At 40.3% G+C, this 13,126-nt stretch overlaps 1 protein-coding gene across 1 annotated transcript in view; it reads left to right on the top strand.

The window, feature by feature from the left end:
- Nucleotides 1-13,126, top strand: part of LOC119723336 (myosin-VIIa-like) — a 34,406-nt gene that overhangs the window by 15,685 nt on the left and 5,595 nt on the right. The window contains exons 22-37 of the mRNA XM_038193909.1: nucleotides 4,300-4,383; nucleotides 4,700-4,801; nucleotides 5,158-5,390; nucleotides 5,509-5,626; nucleotides 6,122-6,250; nucleotides 6,713-6,886; nucleotides 7,384-7,611; nucleotides 8,227-8,397; nucleotides 8,714-8,958; nucleotides 9,278-9,447; nucleotides 9,944-10,131; nucleotides 10,351-10,524; nucleotides 11,481-11,583; nucleotides 11,947-12,103; nucleotides 12,480-12,738; nucleotides 12,932-13,046. Coding sequence (XP_038049837.1) covers nucleotides 4,300-4,383; nucleotides 4,700-4,801; nucleotides 5,158-5,390; nucleotides 5,509-5,626; nucleotides 6,122-6,250; nucleotides 6,713-6,886; nucleotides 7,384-7,611; nucleotides 8,227-8,397; nucleotides 8,714-8,958; nucleotides 9,278-9,447; nucleotides 9,944-10,131; nucleotides 10,351-10,524; nucleotides 11,481-11,583; nucleotides 11,947-12,103; nucleotides 12,480-12,738; nucleotides 12,932-13,046 — 2,650 coding nt within the window. The remainder of the gene's footprint in view (nucleotides 1-4,299; nucleotides 4,384-4,699; nucleotides 4,802-5,157; nucleotides 5,391-5,508; nucleotides 5,627-6,121; nucleotides 6,251-6,712; nucleotides 6,887-7,383; nucleotides 7,612-8,226; nucleotides 8,398-8,713; nucleotides 8,959-9,277; nucleotides 9,448-9,943; nucleotides 10,132-10,350; nucleotides 10,525-11,480; nucleotides 11,584-11,946; nucleotides 12,104-12,479; nucleotides 12,739-12,931; nucleotides 13,047-13,126) is intronic.

The raw sequence follows: 13,126 nt of genomic DNA, 5'->3' as shown, positions 1-13,126 counted from the left end.
TTGTATTGATACCCTGATGAATCCATACAACCATAAAGTACTGGGGCAGTTACAGGGTGTAAGGTTAAGGCTGTTCATAGAAGACTTGAAGGTTTTCCACAGATTGGTTGTCCTGAGGATGCATTCACATTACAGGGTGACTTAGACAGAATCATGTCTTGGTCTTCAACTTGGAAGCTATCCCTCAACATCAATAAATGTTGTGTTTTATCCCTGTCACTTAAGAAGAAACCCATCATTGTCACTTACACTCTAGGGGATAACATGCTTAATAGAGTCTCTGTGCAGAAGGATCTTGGAATTGTTATTGACAACAGGCTGACCTTTGTTCCCCACATTGATTCAGTTATCAAAAAGGCTAATCGCATGTGTGGTTTAGTTTTGCGCAACATCCGCTCACTGAAGAATGAACATGTTTTGCGTACCATGTATTGTTCACTTATCAGGCCCCATCTAGAGTATTGTACAGTAGTGTTCAACTCCATATCTGCTTATCAGGATCACAGGATTGAAAGAGTCCAACAACGCTTTCTTAAGTTCATGTACAAGAATCTCAACAATAACAATGATGTTAATAACCTGGATTAACCTGATTTATGCGCCCTGTATAGACTCCCTACCCTGAAGCACAGAAGAGATGTCAATGATTGTATGTTTCTATATAAACATTTCCATAACTGTTATAATATTACAGATGCCAACCCATACAAGTTACATGCTCCAGCACGACGGACAAGGCATGCACACGAACACATCTTCTATGTCCCATGGAGTCGCATTGAAGTGACAAAGCGTGGATTTGTTTCTAGGATCTCTACAATGGGCTCCATGGGAAATGCGATGTGTTCGGTGCACCGTCTCTTCATTCTTTCCGTAGACAGGTGTCCTGTGCTCTTTCAAGTGGTTGATGTATGAATTTTTCACTTTTTTAATGCATTGTTGCTTTCATTTTTAACTCACTTGAATGAGTTGTCATCGATTACTTCAAATATATGTATTACCATCTGTTTTTTTGCAGCTCCTTTTAATATTTTTATACTGTCATCACTTCTCTCCAAATTTGCCGAAACAAACTTTGTTTTCGTTAATTTTTTTTTTTTTTTTTTTTTTCCCCTTCTTTTTCAGCCGTCGCCCATAGCATTTGTACACGTTTTCACAGTGGAAGGCACTTTGGGCACTAAAATCAATCCGATTGACTTTATACTTGGCACACACTTAGACCAGCATCTGAAGTTGTGTGCCGAAGATTGACGTCATGGTGACGTCATCGACTAATTTATTATAGAATTTTGAATATTTAATTTTTGCCATAGACTTTGTACACAGAAATAAAAAAAATTGTCGATTTTCAAAGGGCATTTTTGACTTTTTGCCAGTAATTCATTTGCACCAATCTTTGTCCAAGCAAAGACCCTAATTCAACCAACATTGTGTAATGATGACATCATGATGACGTCATCCTGTGTGTATTTATAGGCAATTAAATTGTGACAATTTTAATATTTAAAAATGCATAAGAAATCAACCGTACGTGTCCGCAGCATTCTGTTACCGGCAAGTGGTAGAAAGGGTTGAGGTCTTTATTTCATTCAGTGTGCATGAAATCACGTGACCCTTGCTTCCGGTCGAAAAAGGCCAAAACCGGAAGTGGCTTATTATTTGAAAATGGTAATAGATATGAACTTGCTTTCAACGGTGTTAGTCTCTTGGCTAAAAGTATTCTTCAAATAATTTACCAATGACGTCATGCAATCTTCGAGCGCCCTCTAGGGACAGGTTGAAAATTTGCAAAAATGTATTTTGAATAGACGTCTGTGGCGAAGTTTGTCGGAATCGCCTAAATATTGTTGTGTATGATGACCTTGACCCACTTAAGACGTGCGAAGTTTTAGGCGAATGACGTCATCAGACTGGAAGTTATAATAAAAAGAACCTTGTTCATTTGAAAATTCCTGAAAAATCAACCATGGCAGTTTTTATGTTAGTTTTTACTTTAATTGTCGATTTTAAGGGTAGGTCTCAAACATTTGAATGCTTCGAGGCAATAAGCGAACTCGGACATGCCCTGTGCACGCTTAAAACTTCAGGTTGACAATACCTCTGCTCTAAAACATGCACAGAACGTCTATATGTACATACACGTACGTTACGCACATACATCGTACGTCAGTCAGCCTGCAGAACACGTGTTGCCGAGGTCAAATCCTGTCCACATCACAGTGACCGTTTTAGCTGATTTTTGGCTAACTTCGACAGATTTTATGTTCATGCATGCGCATAGTCAGGGACGTATAATAAAAATTCATAATGCCGAAAAGCCCTTAAAGGTGCAGTTTTTCTGCAGTGGGATTTTCCACAAGTCTTTTCCTATACAACACTGATATCTTACTGAGCAGTTCTGAACTTCAGCCGAGAATTACTATGAGAAGGAAAGAGAAATCGTATTTTTTCGCGCTGTCATTCGATTGAACATATTCCTAAGGGTCAGAATATCAAGTAATATTTCTTAAAAATGTTTCAGTTCAAAGGCAAATAACAAATTTAAAGGTGCAATTTTTCTGCAGTGGGATTTTTTTTTTAGCCCGTTAACTTTCTACACGTGTTAGCCCATTGACTTTGTACACGTTTTCAAGCCACCATTTCTATAACTTGGCGATCTGGAATCGTCATCAATGTTACAGCCAAGGAAGACCCTCATACAAAAATTATGCCAAGACTATGACGTCATGATGACATCATCACCTAATTTGTTTTATTGATTTTTGAAAAGCTGCATTTTCTACAGCCTATAAATCTACATTTGCATTTTCTTTTTACTACACCTGCATTACCTATCAATCTGTAACATAATGCCGAAACAGCCCTATATTTGTCCACAAACATATGTCTAGTTATTTTTATTTCTGTAACAAAATTTTTGCTATCTTGTTTTTTCTTAGATAGTGTATTTTTGTTCTGTTTTCTTTTGTTCAGTTTTGTTCTGTTCTGCTTGGTTTGGATTTTTGTTTTTTGTTTTGTTTTGTTCTGTCTTGCTCTGTTTGTTTTTGTTTTACTTTGTTTTCCTTGTCTTGTCTTGTTTTTGTTTTGTTTAGTTACCTTTTTTGTTTTGTTTTACTCTCCTTTTTTTCTCTTCTTTTTGTTATTTTGTTTTGTTTGTTTTGTTGTCTTTGTGTTTGTCTCAAGTATATGTGCGATGTGTCTTCGGTTTTTTTTTTTTTCAATTACTTTTTAGCATTTTATATATCTATATATGCATATCCACAATTCACAGTGCTCGTTTCATCCCTATATACATATAATTTGTTTTTAGTTTGTTTTTATAACATCAATATATATTTTTTATAATGATTCTTTTTGAACATATTTGTGTATATATATATATATATTTTTTTATTAATTGTATAATATTTTTAAACCAGTCCTGTAATTGGCGTTTTTTTCTGCTGTTGGATTTGGATAATAAATAAATAAATAAATAAATAAATAAACACAAATGCAGAGCACATGCGATGTTGAGGAGCAATACTTGGAGAATTGGCAATGGTGAAAATGTGTTCAACTTTTTTGAATTTGTAAAGTTTCTTGTGACCTGAATTATGATGGCCCAAAGACTGGATTTGAAATGGTTCCCCTAATGGAGTTAGTCTTTGACAAACATGGTCAATCTGCTGTGGCAGTAGAAGGCCCTATTAACCTGTTCGCATCGGAGGACGTGATAACACGCACTGGCTGTTTTTATACACAGGAACGGCTGACGGGTTAAGATGTCAAGATTTCCTATACTCGCCTCCAAGTGATGTCTAGACATGCTAATCCTTCATGCCTTTTGTACCGTGTATTGATCTTGAATTGGACGTTGTACACGGCCTATCGTTGTACAATTTTTGCATCAGTGCGAATATTGAAACATGAGGTTTTGGCAAGGAACATCGTACAAATTTTGTTGAAAGGACTCTTGCAAATCAGTATATCTGGCATTTGGCTGTATATCAGAAGTTGGCTGGAAAATGTTGCCTTTTGCGAAAATGGAAATTTTCTTTAACAATAATCTGGTGCGAGTACTTCCAATCTTTGGAACTGTGGCACACTCAATATTGCAGCTCTTGCGTTGGAGGCATGCTTGGAATTTATCGGGTCCCAGTGTCAGTGATCTCAAGACTGGATTGCATTCACCTATGTGATTGCCCTATCTACTGCTGATGCTGATTGACTATGCTTGCAAGGGACACACCCCATTATTGGAACATGAAATCCAGTCTGACGATATTGACAGAGCCTTTTTGATTTTTGGTTTACCAGGCTGCCTTGGCGGTATGGATCACCATTCTTCGCTTCATGGGAGATCTGCAGGAGCCCAAGGCCCAGTCCGCTTTAGCCGACAGGGTAAGTTTTTTCAACGGATTTCAAATTCTGAAACAAATTTTGGTTTTGGCTGATTCCCAGATGACTTTTGATGGTCAATTACCTCTTTCTGTTAGTAATAGACCGATTGATTAAGATTTGGAAAATAATTAACCGACATTCAAAGTCATACAGTGTAATTCAACAGTTTCCTATTCTGAACTTGTGTCAGTTTTTGATGTGTCAAAATGTACAATAGATAACACAATTGATGGGTTTGTCTTGGTTCTTTGGGATTGTGAAGTGACTGGAAAAGATTATCGTGAGTCCTTTTTTTCCCTTCTCTTTGATGCTGTAGGATGGTAAGTCCGTCATGACTAAAATCTACAACACTCTGGGAAGGACGCGAGGGAAGAAGGAACTGGAGGAGGCCAGGGAGAACATGAAGGATGATGGCATGGTAAGAACCAAACCAAGAGTCCTATTTGTCATGAGTTCTCCAGGGTTCCCACAGCTATGGAAAAAATCTGGAAAATCCTGGAATTAAAGCTATCATGGAAAGTCATGGAATTAAATTTTAAGATTCCTTTTTCTTAATGAAATAATTTAGTTCTTGTTATCTTGGCTACTTTCAACCTTTTTCTGCTAATTTTTAACCGTCAAAAGCAAAATGTCAGACCATGAGATCAGTCATTGTATTAAATGGAGGCATGATCTTGAGATGTCAAAGCAGAAACTGAATAATACCTTTTGTTATCCTACAAGTTATCTTGAATAAAGGAAAAAAAACCCAATAATTTTGTATCACATTTTCAGCAACCGCCGTCCATGCAGGTGGGTACCGGCCGAACCAATAAGAGCACCATGCGCAAAAAGCTGGTGTCCCTGACTCTTAAGAAGAAGTCAAAGATTACCCAGGAGGTGGCGGAGCGGATCCGCGATGGCGACGAAACAGAGTACGGCAACACCATGGTGATTGACCGGCCCACCTCCAACCTGGAGAAGTTGCATTTTATCATCGGACACGGCATCCTGCGGCCGGAATTGAGGTGAGGATATGGGTCAGTCCACAAATAAGGGGTCCACATTTGCATGTCCCTGTAACGCCTGACCTGTGTAATTTGTCATGTAAGTATCATTAAAATTGACTTTTGTTTGTCATGAAAGGGATGAGATCTACTGCATGATTTGCAAACAACTGACCAACAACCCTTCCAAGAGTAGCCATGCCAGGGGCTGGATCCTGCTGTCGCTGTGTGTGGGCTGCTTTGCACCGACTGACAGGGTGAGAACATAATGCAATTATCAAGCTTCATTTCAATCACCTTATTAGTACAAGCTTGATTTATTGCTCTCTTTGGTCAAATGAAAATTCTAGGTTCAAATTCATGCATCTATTGATTATCAGTGAAATCTATCAGTGAAATCTATCAGTGATATCTATATGTATCTATAACCATTAATATCAATCTATGATCAATGAGATCTTTTGATAGCCAGTGATGTGACAAACCTTGTTCCAAACAGTTAACCAGTCTAGTCCAACAGCCTTAACCAAAGTGTGTGTTCTCAAGGCTCTTTGTTTGCACTGCATTCTGATGAACTGATTTTTGGTTAAACAGAGATTGAAGTGAATATCGCTTTTTGCCCTTCGATGACTGAAGTATTTACGAGTTTTGTAGATTCATTACTTGAATTATAGTGCAATTCCTACCTTTGACCTTATTGTTTTTGTCTCCCCATTTCTTGTTCTGCCTTTTTCCCCCATGTTTTTGTGTAGTTTGTGAAGTACCTGCGTTGTTTTATCAGCGAGGGTCCGCCAGGCTACGCACCATACTGTGAGGAGAGGCTGCGACGAACCTTTGCCAACGGGCCCAGGACACAGCCACCCAGCTGGCTGGAACTACAGGTAAGGAGACATCGCAGACAAGCTTATCCACAACAGGACTGTGGCATCACATAAACGTTGCTAGATACTGAACATCTTCACCGGAATCTTCCTGCAATGAAGTCATCGGATTGATTACAAACTTTTAACTTCGCTGTGGGAAGATTTGGGGGAATTGTTTAATATTCTACAATTTATACCTGATGCAAGAACCCTCATTTATCGGGGGTATTTAGGAGATGGCGCCTAAGTGAATTCATAGTGAATACAAATTTTGCTCTTGGGTTTTCCTTTCAAAGGCTTAATAATAATGTGCTTTTTCAGGTAACACTTTCTAATTCTTTGGTTGCCCATTTCTCAAGCATTCCTTTGGTTCGATCCTTTTCCTTAGTCCACCGAAATCCATTTTTGGGGCTAATAATTTCCTACTCTTAGGCTGCCTATTCCTCATATATTCCTTGGGTTTTCCTCTCTTTTCTGTAGGCCACCAAATCTAAGAAGCCCCTGATGTTGCCCATCACCTTCATGGATGGCACCACTAAGACCCTACTGGCCGACTCGGCCACCACAGCTAGGGAACTCTGCGGCCAGCTGTCAGACAAGATCGCCCTCCGAGACCAGTTTGGCTTCTCTCTCTATGTGGCTCTCTTTGACAAGGTGAGCTCCGACTCCAGCATTACAGCTGTGTCAAATATATATTCAAATATTCGATCATCTGAATATCTGAAGATCACTTTTCATATCAGAGTATTCAAAAAAATGTGAGCGGCGTTGATATGATGAAGAATAATGCCCATGATGTTATTTTAATTGTATAATAGTCAGCTACCTCGAAAAAAATATTTTGATCCATTCTTGAGGTTCGTAATAAGCTCTTCAATTTTCAACCGGCATGTAAATCCTGCTTGGCGGCCGATTTAATTCCTGATTGGGATATGCAAATTGCAAATGGCGCAAGCACATGCAGTTTCCTACTTGCAAGTGGAATTCCTGATTGGCTTACGCAGTTTAGGCTTCATTTATTAGGCCTCTTTTATGTTAAAATTTGATTGGTGCGCTTAGAATATTCAATCAAGTCTGAGTTCAAATAATGTCCATTACAAATCCCACCTTGGAAAAATAGTCATTGTTTCATCTTTTTTTGCTTTCTGAAGGTGTCGTCATTGGGTAGCGGGGGCGACCACGTCATGGATGCCATCTCGCAGTGCGAGCAGTACGCCAAAGAGCAAGGCGCGCAGGAGCGCAATGCCCCCTGGCGCCTGTTCTTCCGCAAGGAGATTTTCGCCCCCTGGCATGACCCTACAGAGGACCCCATTGGGACTAATCTGATCTACCAGCAGATTGTGCGAGGAATCAAGTTTGGGGAATATCGATGTGATAAGGTGAGACTTGATGTTACAAAGGTCTTTCTTTCTTAAATAACAATAATAATATTTATCTTTGAGCAAACTTGAATTATCAATCCAGATTGGTTGAAGTGCGACAACAAAAGTGAGATACCCCATACAGCATGGCTCATATTGTGAGTGTGATAGGATAACCGCTACAGCGTGCGCTTTCCATCTTTACTATGCAACAATTTGCTTGAAGAGAAATTAGTCTGTTCGTATGCCACAAAGCCGTATGATACAGAAGCACTCCATTATTCTGTGTTCCCTTGCCCTGTGACTGTCAGTAAGATTAGTTGCCTACTCCATTCACCTGTGGGTTAGTCTGGCGCCATTGCTTTCATGTTCCTTCATGATATTTGTGTAGGCGATAAGTCAAGTCTCCTTGCGAACGGAGAAAGTGGATTTTAATTTCCATCACGTTGCCACTACAGCTTATTCTATGGAGTTTTTTCAATTGAATTGAAATTTGTGGACTCTGGGACCAGCTTTACTAGGCTTGCCGAGTCCTGCTACATATTTTAGTTGTTTCATGATGGTGAACGTCTTGGCTGAAAATGGTGAGTCTTCAACGAACTCTTTTCTTTGGTTTCTTTTTTTTGGTCTCAGGATGGTGACCTGGCCGGCATAGCTGCCCAGCAGTACTACGTGGACTACGGAGGGGAGATGATCTACGATCGTCTCACCAACCTCCTGCCGACCTATATTCCAGACAGCTCCATGACAGGCTCCAAGACCACGGAACGCTGGGCACAGATGGTCATGAACGAACTTAAGAACGTGAGTGGAACGATTATAGAGTAGATGGATCCATTGGGCCCTGCCTTCTGCACGCTTGGGCATTAACATGTGCACCTGCATGTTCCAGCAGGATTTTCAAATTTTCGCACCTCTGTGAAAGTGAGTCCTGTCAGGAAATTTCCTGATTACAGGAACTTTTGGCGTGGTTGTGCCTTTTTCATTATTTTTAAAGAATCACTGAGGGAATCTGAGGTGTTTTTACCATGCTTGTGACATGGTTGTGATTGATCGCTACGTCAGGAATGGTGATTGCTTGTGAAACTCTAAGGTTCTTTGTTGTTGTTGCATCTCCCAGAGCTACTATGTCAAGGAGCACGTAAACAAGATGCGCGTAAAGGAAGATGTGGTCAACTACGCCCGCTTCAAGTGGCCGCTCCTCTTCTCCCGATTCTACGAGGCGTTCAAGTTCTCCGGTCCCAGCCTGCCCAAGAATGATGTGATCGTCGCCGTCAACTGGACTGGGGTGTACGTTGTGGACGACCTGGAACAAGTCCTGCTAGAATTGTCCTTCCCTGAGATCACACAGGTGTCCAGTAGCCGGTGAGTGATGGATTGTGGGTAATGTATTGCATGATGGGTAATGTATTCAAGTCCCATTCAAGCCTAGTGGGAAAACACTGGTCACAACTTCATATTTCTATTGTAACTGCCTTGGTAGAGCCCTGAAACATACCACAGGACAGAGGTTCAAACCCCATCTTAAGCTCTGTTGTAAAAAGCACCTAGATAGCACTCAGAGGTCAAAGGTTTCAATCCTGTTCAGAATCATTCTCCTACTCTGTTTGTAGAGCACCAGTACAGTATTCCAAAGGTCCCTGGTTCAATTCCCATTAAAGTCAATTTTCTCCGGTTTTCTCAGGACCGGCAAGCTTCATGGGCAGAGCTTCACAGTCCTGACTGTCAAGGGGGACGAGTACACATTCACGTCCTCCAACGCTGAGGACATCCGCGATCTGATTGTCTTCTTCCTGGAAGGAATGAAGAAGAAATCTCGCTACGTTGTGGCTCTAGAAGACAATCCGGATCAAGGTAGGGAGAGTCAAGTTTCAGATTTTTTTATCAAACCCCCTCCCCTAAAAGAAAAAATCAAATAATTGGCACAAAAATATAAGGGATTTATTTTTTGATTTTCAGAGTTCAATATTTGTAATCTTTGATATGCCTACTACTCAATTAAAACAAAATACATGCTGTATACAAATGGTGGAATAAAAGTGTTTTTAAGCAAAAACAATGGACATCGTTCGTTTTCACGACTACAAAACAGTTCAAGCTTTAAGGGCCTTTTTCGCAGTATTTAAATTTGTTGACATGTTGATAATTGCAAACTTTAAACGGCCATAACTTGTCAACGGAATGTCTGATTGAAATGCTACAAACAGTATTGTAAGGAGAATTGTATTTTCGGTCAATACACAAAAACCCTCATATTGACCTCTACCCACTTCTGTCTGATTTTGCCAGAACACCTCACAAATATGAAATGTTGTTCAACCTTTGAACATTTAATTGCTTTTTTGTAAAGGTCAAGGGTCATCGTTCCTGAGTTTCCAGCGAGGCGACCTGATCGTCTTGGAGCAAGAGAACGGTGACACATTGATGGGGAGTGGTTGGTGTTACGGGGAGAATGATCGCACTGGACGCAAAGGAGACTTCCCTGCTGAGTGTGTCTATGTCCTGCCAACTACAACCAAACCTGCTCCAGATATTGTGGTAAATATCAGTCGTTTCTGGCAATAATGTGATACTGTGGCGCTTTATACCAAAGGTCTCAAAGCGCTTCACAATTATTGCCCCTGCTCATCAGTCCTTTTTTTTTCGGTGCATGCTTCAATTGGAAGTGAATATTGGCCATGTCATTCAGATGTGGTCATTCTCTTGTTAAAAACACAACCATTGTGACCCTCCTTCCCTTCCCCTCTCTGCCCCCAGGCACTTTTCACCATGCAGCCCCAGGAGATGTCAGACCGGCTAGGCTCCCACGAGGAAGCCATGAGGAACGGTGACGCCCACCAGCGGCAACACACCCTGGAGGAGTTTGCCATTGATCACTTCAGGCCGCCACCCAAGCGCACGCTCAGCCGCGCCGTCAAGCGTCGCACCAGGGTAAGCAGTCCGACCGCAGCCTCAAAATCATGGTGATGATTTTCTGGTTTGACAATTATATTGCAACTTTTGCCACTGAGTCGGTGGGAACCCTCAAAATCATGTAGGACCATTTGCATTTACCCCAAATGTAACCTACTGAAATAGTACCAAAAAGGTTACTTGGACTAAAGATCGTACTGGTACTAAACACTCCATGAAATTATTCTGTCTGGCTTGCTGTCATTTAGAAGAAATCAAGAAATGTAGGTAATTTTCAATGATCAGTCAGTTGACTAATGTTTGGAAGTAGAGAGTGCTATTGGCAAAATCTTGTTTCGTGATGAATATCCACTGAGCCGAAACTTCAACAAGTTAGGGTTTTTAACATTCCTCTAAAGTTAGATTTTGAGTGGTGTTATTATTGGGAACAAACAAAAGATATGAAAAGCTAATGATTCTGTATGCCTTTAAACAAAGTTGTAATTGAAAAGCCCTCCATGCAATTAAAAAAAGCTATTATAAAAATGTGTTTCTCTAACTACCAGGGCAAAACCACAAACAACATTTTCTTTTGAGCTGAATCTCAAAGGTTACTGATAAGATCAATTAATGTGCCATGCCCTCTGCAATTGAATATGTCTTTCCAAACCGGAATAAATTTTTGTTTACTTATTTTCTAAAAGTTTGCTCTTATCGCTAGGATTTTGTGCAGTTTTGAGCATTGTAAAGCTTTTTGCACAGGAGCCTAAGGCCTAAGAATTGTGGAAGGTGAAACAAGCATTAATAATTGGGTCAGCTGATAAACAGTTGCATATTGACTTGACCAATGTAGAATTGAATCTTGAGTGCCTTGGTCTAAATTTTTAAAATTTTGCCGGACATAGATTTGTGCGTTTGATGTATTATTATTATTATTAATTTTTATTTTAGCATTTCAAAATATGCTGATTTTGGTTTTTCCCCACAATTTTCAGGACACTTTGTGGAGTCACAGTAAGGAGCCCATCCGACAGCCACTCCTCAAGAAACTTCTCAACAACCCAGAGCTGGCAGAACAAGCCTGCGATGCCTTTGAAGATATCCTTAATTCAAATGTTTCAAGTTATTTGGTTTAATTTTTCTGACCGCACAGTAATCCATGTGATCGAAGGCACTTGTTAGCACTGTTGACCCTCAAGGTTAAAGGTTGAATATTCCTAGAAGAGACCCAACCATCTTATGGATGCATAATATTTGAAAAATACATCTTAAAAACTCCGTCCCAGACATTACATAATGATGAAATGGCAATATATCAAAAAAGTTCAAGTGATGGATGTGTCAAAATGAAGAGCGAATTATCTGTTTCCTGCTGCATATGAAAAACTTCATTAGATCTAGTCACAAATCTGTATTCATTTTTTCAAACTCTGGAGCGATTTTTCCTTGACCCCTTTGCACCTGTTCTGAAGTACATGGGCGACTTCCCGACCAAGAGGTCCTATCGTCATGGCAATGACCTCTCGGATAAGATCTTCGAGTCTCCGTTGAAGAATGAGCCGTTGAAGGACGAGATCTATTGCCAGATTATCAAGCAACTGACAGACAACAGAGTCAAGTAGGTCCTGACTGGGAAGACAAGAATCCTTTATGATAAAGTCAACACAAAATGAGCAAAGTCAGACTTAATAAGAACTGACATATGGAAGAAATCAAGAAGAAATGTAGGTGATTTCCAACGATCAGCCAACTGACTGATTTTTGGAAATAGAGAGTGCAAAGAGACAAAACAGGTTAAATGATCAAAATGTTGTGTGTGGTTTTCACTGTTGAAGCTTAAATAGGTAGGGTTTGAACATTCTTCTTTGGATTTTGAGTGGTGTTAGTGGAAATGAACAACATGCATTGAAATCAAATTGTCCTATATGCCTTAATGGGTTAAATGAGACTTTTGAAAATCGGATTTGAAAATCATACTTTTTTTTCGTGCATAGGTTAAGCGAGGAGCGTGGCTGGGAGCTGATGTGGCTGGTAACCGGCATCTTCGCCTGCAGCCAGACTCTCATGCCTGAGGTCACCAAGTTCCTGCGGTCGGGTACCAACAACCTGGCGGCCGACTGCCAACACCGTCTGCAGAAGACCATCCGCTACGGCCAGCGCAAATACCCCCCTCACCTGGTGGAGGTAGAGGCCATCCAGCACAAGACCACGCAGATCTTCCATAAGGTGTACTTTCCGGATGACACGGATGAGGTAGGTTTGACCTTGAGATGACCCTGTATGCGACCTCTGACCCACATGTTATCAGGCATGACTTGTGCGCACATTATAAGTATTCATTCTTATTATTATCAAATTAGAAGAGAGAGGATCCCATTTTGAATTGAACCCGACGATCCAAGATTTACACATACATAAGTATGCATTATTGTTGGTGTTATTATAGGCCTTTGAAGTTGACTCTGGTACCAGGGCTAAAGATTTCTGTCAAAGCATCGGGCAACGATTGAGACTGAAGTCCTCAGAGGGTTTCAGTCTGTTTGTCAAGATTGCTGACAAAGGTGAGATTTGGTTCTTATTTAAACATTGGACTTTGCCCATCTTTGATGTAATCTGTTGTAAGTTCTCTCATATTGTGAGG

The sequence above is a fragment of the Patiria miniata genome, unplaced genomic scaffold (genome assembly GCF_015706575.1).
Source record: "Patiria miniata isolate m_02_andy unplaced genomic scaffold, ASM1570657v1 HiC_scaffold_17, whole genome shotgun sequence".
Lineage (NCBI taxonomy): Eukaryota > Metazoa > Echinodermata > Asteroidea > Valvatida > Asterinidae > Patiria > Patiria miniata.
The sequence above is the reverse complement of the archived record's forward strand: the minus strand, read 5'-3'. Positions and strand labels throughout refer to the sequence as shown.